General features: G+C 47.0%; 1 protein-coding gene across 5 annotated transcripts in view; it reads left to right on the forward strand.

Moving 5' to 3' along the window:
- Nucleotides 1–12512, forward strand: part of LOC138521240 (dehydrogenase/reductase SDR family member 4-like) — a 257133-nt gene that overhangs the window by 126652 nt on the left and 117969 nt on the right. For all 5 annotated transcript variants that reach the window (XR_011282983.1, XR_011282982.1, XM_069633931.1 and 2 more), the window contains exons 3-4: nucleotides 3982–4159; nucleotides 11003–11104. Coding sequence is in view for 3 of the 5 variants with exons in the window: in XM_069633931.1 (XP_069490032.1) it covers nucleotides 3982–4159; nucleotides 11003–11104 (280 nt within the window). In the remaining 2 variants the exon portion in view is untranslated. The remainder of the gene's footprint in view (nucleotides 1–3981; nucleotides 4160–11002; nucleotides 11105–12512) is intronic.

Below are 12512 nucleotides of genomic sequence, written 5' to 3' on the forward strand. Positions count from 1 at the left end.
GGGAGGACCCCGCCGCGGGAACCCTACAGGCGGAGATGAAACGAACGAGCCCCGAACACCAGAAGAGGACCGCAGCGATCTGAAAGGGGAGACGCCAGGCACTGGTAAGGAGAGTCCACGCCCCTGCCCCACCGCCGCATACACAGTAGAGGGCAGTAGCATAGAGCGACACACAAAAGCGCGCCAACAGGACATTAAGATAGGACCAGAAGAGAAAACAAACAATTAAACAAAACAGGGATCACTGATCAGGACACCGACATCCCGCCACCCCAGCAGTAGCGAACCGCCTACGAGCCAGTGCCAAAAAGCTCCCACGAGCGTGAGAAAAAAAAATATATATATATAATTTTATGCGAGGAAACATAGGAAGTTAACAAAGAGGCCACAAGATGGGAGACAACCGCATCCTGCCAGCACCCGAGCCACCCCACGGCCTCACTTAACGATAGCCCCAATGAAACACCACAACAACTGAGGTACCCAAGAGGTGAGACACACCAGCACCTCAAGGTCCAGAGAGTGATGCCAAACAGGTGAACGCTATAAAAACCGCCAGCCAGCACCAGAGCAACAAGCGTGCCACCACGCCTGCAACTTCAGTACCAGTCACCCCACACGCTGCAACCCAACAGCTAACTCACGACAGAGGTCACTCTACATAAACCAGCAAGAGTGGCAACACAACGCACATCTGTAAACGCCACCACTCAGGTGCAGGGGCCAGGACATATAGAGCAAACCCCTGCCGTAACACCACACCGTCATGGCCAACCGAGCACAGGTGACCACAGACGCGCAAGCACCTGCCCCGGCCAGTATAGAGCCTGCACCACACGCCACCCTTATGCATCGGCCCGCCCCATTTTCATTAAACCCACGTCACAACCAAGGACGAAGATGAGTAGAATGGGTCGAGGAGTTTGAGGACTTCCTAGGAGCAATCGGAGGACAAAACATACCCAACAAAATATGTATCTTCAACAACCTGACAGGAAAATAGATAAAGGGGATTACCAAGATGATTCCCACACAAGAAAGGACTGCGTACCAACGCCTCCTCACGGCAGTCAACGCCAGGCTGATAGTAAGCCCCAACAAGGACTACGAACGCTATGCATTCAATGAACATGTGCAGCTTCCACATGAATCCATTGGAGAATATGTCATCCGCCTCCAAAAGAACATTCTGTGTTGCGACTTTGCCAACTTCAATGATAAGGAGGCAATGCGACTGAGGATCATAGAAGGGTGCACCTCGTCAACGCTCAGGAAACACCTTCTCAAACAGCCGATGCCCCTAATGAAAGTACTCAATCTGGCAAGGACGTACGAGCGAATAGAAGAACAGACAGCTGCCATTGAATTAAAAAACAAATGTAACTCCATTCCGGCCCTCACGGTAGGATGAATGGAATACTCCAGGCCCACAGGACTCTGGAAGAGAAGACGACTCAGACGCCACCGGCACCCAATCCTGAGCAATGCACAATGCCGCAAATGTGGACTCGAGGTCCCACACAGACAACCATGCCCGGCCATCGGACGGAGGTGCCGGCGCTGTGGCCAAGAAGGCCACCTTCAGATGGCATGCAAGTCGGGACCGCCTACAATCGCTGCATACCAACCCATACCACCACCAAACATGACCAGACAACCTGAACAATCAGGAGGCCCCCAGGACCGGCCCATGCACTGGAGGATCCGGGCACCAACGCCCCAAGTGTGGTACCCAACTTCACCGACATTACGGCTAGATGTCAGGAAGGGCATCAAAGACATGGACACCAACCCACCCAGACCATACGGAGATGAACGACTCCTCCACACAGAAGTAAGAGACCCAAAGATATATGGACCGGCACATGGCACACTAAGACCACCTGTCACACGAGACGATCGTGAGCCACGCAACCGCCCAAGACCCTTCAAGATGTCACACCGGGGGGGTATGGAGGCCACAATAAATGGTGGTACAGGGCAGCGGTACCAGACAAGAGCAGCAGCACAACCCCTGGGCCAATCCCAAGCCCACATAGCCCAGTGGGGCACAACCCAGCCGGCACAGCCAAAAGATCAGTCAAGATGCGACCCAACCCAGGTAGACTGCAGAGTGCCCGCCACCATCCACATGATACCGAGCCCCGCCAGAGGGCACAGCTGCCTCAGCCATCGGACAGCACCACAGAGCACCCCCATCAACATCCACTATAGATCGTTCGGGGTAACCCAGATGAGGACCACGTGCCCGAACAATAGACGGGAGAAACAAGGAAACCAAAAGAAAGGACATACCGTACAGATCCCATCCTAGCGACAAAGGACCACAGTGAAATGTCACCACAGGCCTCCCTCTTCCACGAGTTATACTTTGAAGAATATGAACCAACGAAAGAGGTAGTGATCGAGATGGAGGAAACAGAGAACAAAGAGACATATGAAACACAGCAATGAGAAAATGCAGAGGAGACCCGCGAGCAACCAAACAGACCTCATCGAGCCACAAAGAGACCCCAAAGGCTTACTGAACAAATGTAGTCCGGGAAGTCTCATGTTAAGTGGGGAGGAGGTGTTGTGAGGGAATGAGGACAGAGCCCCTTTAAGGGAAAGAGCTTGAGACTATAGGAGGGAGTGGGAGGCGGGAGGAAAGGGAGAGGCAAGGGACTAGGGAGAGTTAGTTACAAGGAGGAATAATAAAGAGAAGGTCATGGATGACCCTGGCTCCTGTGTAGTATAGGGTGTGTATGAGGTACAACATGCCCGACTCCAAAAAAAGTCTCTGGGGCTGATCAGTTTGAAGACCTGCTTCATGCCTGCTGTCATTCGGTTGGCAGTCCATATTTTCTGCTGTTATTTGGATAATATGATTTGGCTAATGTGAATATTTATCCTGTGGGGTACAGCAGCCTCTGCTGAATACAAATTTGCAAGGGTATATCTAAGGATGATTCATTTCTATATTTTCATTATTGCTTCCATCAGGGGTGTTTTACTTGTGATTTCTACTGGTGCTATTCAGATTCCATGACTTATGAATAAGTATATTCATTCAAAGGATAAGAATATTAGCTTATAAAAATGTGCCTTTGCAATGCTTATACTGACCCCTAATAAGTTTGTTTTCCTGAATAATATAAAAATAATTTTGGATGGAATTTCTATTCTGGTGAGTCTTTGGATGTCAGCCCTGTGTCAGTAGCATTTCCACAAGCCATGGCCCTGTCACAGTAGTTAGAGGTCATGACCACATGTGTACTTCATCTGGGAAATGAGCAGAGGACATCTCCCAGGCAGTGTATGCATATGGCATGCTATCAGACTGTTATCTCTGGGTTTGGTCAAAGGGATACTGTGCCACTTTGCCTACATTTGTGAGAAGGTACACCCAGGCATGGGACCCTTGCTCGCAGTACAGTAGGTAAGGCAACCCAGATGCACCTCACTGATGAGACTCAACAAGGCTGGAACATTCTGGGGGAGGTTGTGCATGCACAGTTGGCGTAGCCTAACAGTTCAAGGCAGATTGCTCCTATTGGTGGCAGCGCCAATCTGATTTGTATATGGCTCGTACTCTTTTGCAATTATGCTGATGGGCTTAAAACTATGGCATGGAAGGTTGCACAGATCGTTGCAAGTCAAAACCTCAGGTCCATGGCTTTCCTTCCGTTCTTCAGGGTTACCGGGATATATGTGATTAGCAATACTATGGAGAGTCTCTGTTCTTTTATTGTTGTCTATTCATTCATTTTTTGTCCAAAATTCATTATCTTTCATTAAGACCATCTAACTGAGATAATAGGGGCAACCTCTTAGGATGGTGTCTGGATAAATGTTACCAAAGAACAAATGAGTGAATGAGGCCCAGAGGGAGGCAGGTTGGCCCATCATCAGCCTCCAAAGATGAACCAATGTGAAGGCAAGTGTGGACCCTCATCCCCCAACACACGTTTAATCTTGTGCCACTTGTTTGATCTCTTCCAGGATTGGACTGGAGATCGCCCGGCGGCTGGCACAGGATGGGGCACACGTTGTGGTGAGCAGCCGTAAGAAGGTTAATGTTGACCGGGCTGTGGAAGAGTTGGCCTCTGAGAAACTCAGTGTGTCAGGAGTTGTCTGCCACATTGGGAAGGATGAAGACCGGCAGAGGCTTGTAACCACGGTAAGCGATTGCCCTTCTTACCTGTGAAAAATCTAGCCATACCTCCCACAGGATAGCTACCTTCTTTGTTCAACCCAGCCCAGCCCTTCGGGTTCCTGAACCCGTCTGAGAGGCTTTGAGATTTATCCAGTACAGAGACCAGTCCTATCATCAATCTTTCATGTGGAGAGAGGGAATTTACTTTCCATATTTATTAATTAATTTGTGGGTATCTCCCCCCACACTCCCACTGCAATATCAATCTCCACTGCCCTGGAGGGATCATGGTCTGCTGGGGTGAAATCAGTGCACACTCTAAGTACATTCATTCAGTTTGGCCCTTTTCCACTTCCTAGCAAGAAGCCCTTGGCATAGCTCAGTCTCCCACCAACGGGTGAGTAATTCAAATTAGCAAGGTTTATCAAAATATCATGGCAGAAACAAACTTTATTCTTGAGCAAGGCTGTGCTAAACCTATATTGTTCTGTTAACTAAAATATTAGGCCATAGTAGAATCTGCATTGTGACAATAGGGTCACAGTTTTGGAGCGAAGTGTGCACAATTCTCACTTAGCACTCTATCCCCATTGTAAGAAGACATTCCCATCGTAAGAAGGCACACCTGTCCCTCAGGAATTGTTATTAGGGCCTGATTAGATCATGACCCACTGCCCTCAGTTGGGAGGAACAAACCACTCACACATGCTTTGTGAAGAATGATTTTTATTTCCATATTTCCATCTGAGCAAAATGCTGAGGTTGTTAGGGGGTAGGAGTACAGAAATTGGAGGGTTGCATACTTGGCAGGAGGTGAAAGAAATTGGTGTCTCAAACATCAGATGGCTTATCTAGCAGTACTTGGCACACTGTTGGAAGAGGAACAATGGCCAATGTCATCGATGTATCCCTGCACTGTTCCCTGGATTCATGTAAGGATTCTCTGTTCTCCCTGGTTAAATCCTCGTGCTTCTGCTAACCTAAGTCCTATGGTCATGGTAAAATGAGAGAGACTCTTACAGTATCCACGAGAACATCAGACAAATGTAAAAGGTGAATTCACCTGTCAACAATGTCCGGCTAGTGGAAGAAAAACAAATCAAATGTAAGGGTCATAATAAACCAGGACCTACATGTCCTCAGTCTAATGTCCAATTGCTATTTTAATTCAAACCCAGTTCTAGGGAGGTGTGCTCCCAGAAAAGCATACTTCAATGAACTCACAGTCTCAGGTTTTCTTTAAAGTGCCCAAGTGCAATCCTTTACTTGACTTTGTGAGTTGATCTATAAGATGAGCAATCCTTAAGGATATACAGCTGTGTGACTCTCCTACCATGGCAAGATGATGCTATGTTACCCCTCTTGCCCGATACCCTTTCACTCTTACTGGGGCAGGACTGTGCAGTTCTTCTAATTATACAGCATGAATAGGATTTCTGTCCACCTATAACTAGGTCCTTTACAGGCTTCAGTAATTCGAACCTCTCCAGCCAAAAGTCACCTTCTTGGGGTTCAGCCCGCTACGGGTCTCTCTCTGTTTCTTAAGCTTACAAAATCCCTTTCAGCTTTGGTGGCTTTTCAGCAACCATCAGGAACTTGGTTAGAGCCGTCAGTAGACTGCTCTCTTTCTCCTACTCTTCAAAATTCTCTGGCTCTTATTATCTTCCATGTCTAGGATGTGGAGAGGGTTCTTGTTTCATTCCCAGCAAACAGTCTTAACTCTCTCACCGTGTGGTCTCATGGGTTTAGCCATCCCCTGTTTCTGAGCTTTTTTTACCAGGCTCCCTATTTGGCATGACAACCTCCATTTCTCCCCCTCTTGTTCTTCTGCTGATCTTACAGCTACAATACTGACTCTATACATTTCCATGCTAAGTTCCACACTACTAGCCTGTTTCTGACACTTTGTATACCGTAGCCCAATGACTCTGACAGCTCAATAATGGTAGTGACTGGCTGTCCACTTCTCGCACTAACCTGGTTATGGCTAGCTGGTGTCACATGCACCCTACCTCCCACTCAGCTGAAGCCCTCCTCCTCATTAGTATGTTCATTTAGGTATAGCTCTGGTATTGCTTGTGGACAAAATGCAATCAATCTGCTTTCTCCATGATGGCTGAGAGCTTAAAAGTGCTGTCTGCCATCTTTGAATCAGGCAAATCCAAAATGGCACTTGGATGAGCCCTTGGTTCGGCGCAGTGCCAGCCAGTGTCTGTCGCCTCTCATTCTCCCAACCCTGTGCTCCATGAATGTGTGATTGGCCAGCAGGGGTTTGCCCATCTTTGTTTTTCTACAAGGTCTTGTCTGTGCTCCACTTTATGCTTCCCTAACCTGCAGCACACATGTCCCAGGACATGTTTGATCTGTAAGTAACCTTTCTGAGAGATACCAAATTAAGCGGCTTTGGTTGTGTTCTGCCTAGAAGCTGAACCATAGATGAAGACGTTTTCTCCACATTAATAAAGTGCACCAACCTCGCTGGATTTCCAAGCGACCCTTGCCACCCGGGCATCTACAAAGAAATCCTCAAACACAGCACCCCAGCATCAAACTTCCAACTTCTGATGAGCCTATCCCTAAACAGTCATGCAATGCGAATCAGCAGACAGGAGGAATGCAGTGTAAAAGACTCTGCTTTAAAATGGCTAAAATTATTTCTCACAAATCGAACCAAAATAACCTACCTACCGTCTTTAACCTCAAACACTAAAAACATCTCCTGTGGAGTGCCACAAGACTCTAGCCTCTCCCTTCAACATCTACATGTCCCCCTTTATGAAAACATTCAAAACCACAGATTAACTGCCTACAACTATGCAGTCGACCCACAACTCATCGTCAAGATAGCTACGTCCCAAGAACCAAGCAAACCAGCATATATAGCTGGATGACAACAAACAACCTCAAATTAAACCCAGCCAAAACAGAAATAATTATCTCAACTCCAGAGGACGATGGTACTGACCCACAACTGGATGGGTCACCTGGCATGGGAACCCAACCAGAGACATCAAACGTGGTAAAAAACCTGGGAATTCTTATGGACAAAGGACTCTCACTGGAACCACAAGTTAACGTTATTACAAAGAAATGCATGTACCTCCTGAGAATAGTCAGGGGGATGCTCCCGTACCTCTCCTTCCCACACAGAACCCTCACAATCATCTCCCTTGTATTGTCAAGAATCGACTATGAAAAGAACCTCTACCTTGGAATGCCGTAACGGCTAACCAAAAAACCTCAACACATCCAAATCACTACAGCACGGATACTCCTGAGACTAAACAGAAAAGACCACATCACACCAGTTCTGAGAAGCCTATATTGGCTCCCAGTAAAAAAACGCATTCAATTCAAAGCCCTCTGCATTGCCTACAAATCTTTACAAGGACAAGAAGATGAATTCCTCCAGGCCAAGATTAGCCACTACCTACCAGGAAGAGACTTAAGATCAAGCGACAGCCTCCAAATCGAAACAAAACACTACAGAAAGAGGAAATTTGGAGGAACTGCATTCTCACGTCTAATTGCTCATCTATGGAACACAATACCAAAGGAAATTAGGACAAAAGAAGACCATCTCACCTTCATAAAATGGCTGAAAACATGCTTATTCAACTCCATGTGAAAAGGACATAATGGACATTGACAGCAATACCAATAGGGACCAAAAGAAAGCAACCAACCATTAAGCCCATGCTTCCAAATCCTCTCCAGCATACTCCACACTTACCTCACACAATCCTAGGATCAGTCTAATGTCCACTGAAACACACAACTCACTCATCCAACTAACTGCTGCAAACAAACACCCAATTACTGGACGCTGCCCATCCGGGCACAATAGACCTAGTGCGCACAATCCAAACACGCCTAGAAACCTGACTCGCACTAGGTGCCAGTTCCTCCTGGTTCTACAGGAGGAGCACCAACAGAAAAGCACAACCTTCATCCTACTCCCTCTTCCTTCACTACCCTACCCAACCCACCCTCTTAGTGAAGGCCTGGAGACTATGCCAATAGTAAGGGTGTGCGGTACAAAACAATTTAACATAACCTTTCTGAGAGTGAACAAATTAAGTGGCTTGGTTGAGTTCTGCCTAAAAGTTTTCATAAGCATCTTCCTATCCTTTAATAACATGATTTGGGGACAGCTGACATCTCCCCCCACCCGCGCTGGCCTATCATGAAATTCTTAGCTTTCTGCCTAGCATATGTAATGGGTATGTGACAAATCTGAGGATGTCGTCCCTTCTCCGCCAAGGGGGAGACCGTTCCCATGGGTCCAGGGTGGTGCATCCACAGTACAATAAGCCCCATGGGGGTGGTGCTCTGAGGGTTTAAAAGAAGTACTGTGAAGAAGAAGATGACTGAGAGTCCAAGGATCATTTTGGAGGATCAACGTGAGCGGTCTAGCTTCTCACGGAATATCATTGGCTCAAACCAAAGCAACAAACCAGCATGGGAATTCAAAATAATTCAACTGAGACGCAGAAAGAGAATGATGCACCGAGGGGGAACTGCGGGAGCTGTGTCCTGGGCGAGCGAACGAGAGCCATACGGGAGCCGTGAACGGAGTAGCAGGAAAACGCAAACCTGGTCTATGCTGGAAAGACCGCTTGCGCTGCTGCTGAAATGCACCTCTGGGCACCACAGGCCCTGGCGAAGTATCTGAGATGAGGTACGCACCACCGGGCAGATTCAGATGCCCGCCAAGCCTCTCTGCAGACCCTGCCGTTCACCTGATTGCTATCAGAGCATCGAGGAACATCAGAGCTGCTCTGTAAAAGCCAGTACCTACAACTAAAAAGCTAACAGGTACGTGGGTTATCTGAGAGGCGTTGGAGGTCTGGGGAAGCCAAAGAGTGAAGCGAGAAGTTGAAGCAAGAGGGTCTGGGACCCTGAGAAGCGACTGCGAGTCCGCGACCCACACACATATGAAAGTTAAAGTATAAGTCGGTCTGGGACCCCAAGGAATAAGAAGGTCTGGGACTTGAAAGAACATTGCGAGTCTGGGACTTGCATCCCTTCATAAATCAGAGGGAGACAGAAGGGCCTGGGACCCCAATAATAAACAAGAGAGGAATTGTATGTTTGGCAGGAGAGTGAATCAAACAGTCTGGCACCCACACCCATGTGAAAGGCAACGGCCTGAAGAAACGAGGAACACGAGAGTCTGGGACCCTCTAAGAGAAAGAGAGAGAGGACATCAGCTTGGCAGGAGAGTAAACAAAGATGTTCACGTCTTTGTAAGTCTGGGACCCGCACCCACATAGGAAGTTGAGACCAAGGAGGTCAAGTACCCTGGAAGTGAAAAGGACATCATCCTAAGCTTTTAAGGAAAGTGTGCCAAGTTGATGGGATAAACGAACTGTGACATTCACCTAAAAGGATACAGGGTTCAGAAGCCCAAAAGGAATGAAAGTAGAAAAAGTCTATGGGAAAGGAACACAACCCTAGCCTTGGAGTCCCATGCTTGTGAACATTGCTTATTTCATCACATTTTGCCCAAAAAACTGGGAACTTTTCTGTTTTTTGGAACTATTATGAACACTTTACTTTGGGAAGAGATCATCCTTGTACAGTTGGTTAAGTTGTCAATCTTAGGGACAGAGGTAGGCTTTTGAGACACAACAGTGCCAGACATTTTGGTTTTGAACATCCTGACAATTTCGCTAGTTTTCTTTGAGGCAGAGAAACCCTGCTTAGCTTTAGGGATGGAGAGGCCTTCTTCCAACCTTTTCTTGATGAATAAAAGTCTGTACCCAAAAATTTGCCACCATTGTGTCCGAGCCTTACTTCCGCACCTTTACAGGTACTATAAAGGAAAGCTATTTCTGGCAGTGTGGCTGTGAGGTTTGGGGAAAACACAGAAGATGGCATCTGGGTGGACTCAGCAGGTTCCTCATACCATCTCCAGGGGTTGCATCACAAATAGGGTTGCTCATCCTTGCTACTGAGTTTCATGTGCCCTTTCTAGGGCCCTCTAAAATGTGAGTCCATCACACACCCCAGAAAAAGAAATGAGGAAATTGTAAAGTGTTCAAAACCAGGCTGGCAGAATAAGTCTTGATGGAGAAAGAAGAGAAAATAACAGTGGACACTTGCGGTACTGAATACCAAAGGAAAAAACATTTCCACCTGATGTAATAACAAGGGTGGAATTACTGGTAATTTTGGGGAAACCAGATGGGGTACTGTGATTAAACAAAGCAGACAAAACATAGCAATGGCAAACAACCAGCAATTGGCCAAGGGCGCATATCGATCAAGCAGGGTGAGGCCCCAGTAGTGAAAGCAATGAAGAGTGATGGGGTAGAGAAAGAAGGATCTAGTAGAAGTACCTGAATCAGGGGCAGCACTATAATATGCAGGGAAGGATGGATGTGCTACTATAGAGAAGGCGGTCACTGCTCGCTGCAATCACGTTGCAAAGACCATAGTCAGAGCTGAGGGTCACTGCTAGCACGTGGGTGCAGGGTCGTGAACGCACTAATTTGTACTTATTTAAATACTCCATATAGCCACAGAACAGAAGAAAACAAACATTTAACAGACCAGACTAGGCAGAGGGTGGCATACAAGCTTCAAAAACAGGATTGAGCAGGTTAATGTCATGAAATCTTTGCTGCAGTACATGCTCTACCAGATTGACAGACCATTTTGGTTCTCCGCCTTCATATCTCAGCACATACAGCAGCAAAGTGAAACACAGAAAGCTCTGAAGTAACATCAGCAAACTCTATGAAACCCAAATCTCTTCAGGGCGCAAAGTACTGTTTAATAAGACTCCAAGCCATGATGTCTCATCTTCTGTGTATAGTTCTGTGGTTGTCCTCTTACTTTGATGTTCTTGTTTGTGATCAGGCACTGGAGAAGTACGGTGGAATAGACTACATGATTAACAATGCCGCAGTCAGTCCCTTTGTTGGAAATGTTTTGGATTCAACTCCTCAAGTTTGGGACAAGGTAAGGCTGTATCCCCATATGCGGGACATTATGGGGTTATGAGACAGGCACAGAGACAGCGGTCCTGTGGTTTGTATTCAATGTGCAAATTTGCTATTGGGTCGTCATATTTTGCATTTATTTTATTAGCAGAGAACACTTCGACTAGAAGCCTTCTCCATACCAAGTATTGCTCGCAGGGCAGTAATGGGTGAGTTACAGTGATATGAAGTAGAGCTGGCAGACATATAAAGCAGATGACATATGGAGGGTGTATACAGACAGAGGAGAAACAGAAAACACAATTTAGCCCTACATGGAACGGGATTTAGCGTAGAGACTATTAACATTTGGTACATCATTGTCATATTCACACACTTTAATGAGGTTTCGGGGGAAGGGGACTATGAGCTGAAAGGTTGGGTATCCCTTTAAGTGAGAAGATGTGCCCTTTAAAGGCAGATTTGAAACCCCATACAGTGGGGATGGATTTGACTTCAGCGGCAGAGCGGCCCAGCCCTATGATAAAAGTTGAGAGAAAGAGCGAAGGCGAGAGGTTCCACAGGGAGAAAGCAGTACAGAGAAGTTGTGGAGAGCTTGAGAATGCAGAGTTCAACGAGGCAAGTAGGGAGAGAGCGGATTAAGTGGGAAGAAGTCCACGGTGGATTTAAATACAGGTAGAAGATATCTAAAGAGTGAGCGAAATGTACATGGAGAGCCATCCTGTACAGAGGCAGTGCACTTCAGTGGATGAAGATCGTGGGAGATAAGAGGGTGCAGGTAACAAAGTTGAGCATGTTGCCTAACAGGGTAAAGGAATATAGAGGGAATCCCATAAGGAAGCTGAAACAGTAATTCAGCCTGCTAAGGATGAGGGTGGAAATGGGAGCCTTAGCACAGCGAGAGGTGAAAAGGGGGAGGATTTTCTGGATGTTGAGGAGATTAATCCTGTCCGTCGTTGAGCCTGAAATAATGAATTACTGCAGGAGTAGGGGGTGAAGGTGTCAGGGTAAAGGATATGGAAAAGGGAAAGGGGCGGGAAAGCATTGAAGGCAGGTAGTTAGATTACCTCAGTGCTGGAAGAATCGGGCATTGCGCAGTGAAGTGTCATTAGGTGTCTAAGGACGGTCAGGCAATCACTATTGTGGAAAGAAAGCTCTGGGATGAAGGAGGGGACGAGAAGAAGATGTGGGTGTCATCAGATATGAGAACGTAGAGGAGGAGATGAGTTTGCTAAGAGGCAAGATGTAGAGAGTCAAAAGGAGAGGACACAGAACTTACACACAAGCAACCCCAACCGGTAGAAGGGTAGCAGAGGACGTTTTGGTGTTCCAGAAGGTGGCAATGGAGGGTCCAGATAGGTAGGAAGACACCCAGGCATGAGTAGTGCCTGAAAGCTGAGGTTCAAGAGAACTAGAAGAAGTGATGG

The sequence above is a fragment of the Ambystoma mexicanum genome, chromosome 13, assembly GCF_040938575.1.
Source record: "Ambystoma mexicanum isolate Mex_15411 chromosome 13, UKY_AmexF1_1, whole genome shotgun sequence".
NCBI lineage: Eukaryota > Metazoa > Chordata > Amphibia > Caudata > Ambystomatidae > Ambystoma > Ambystoma mexicanum.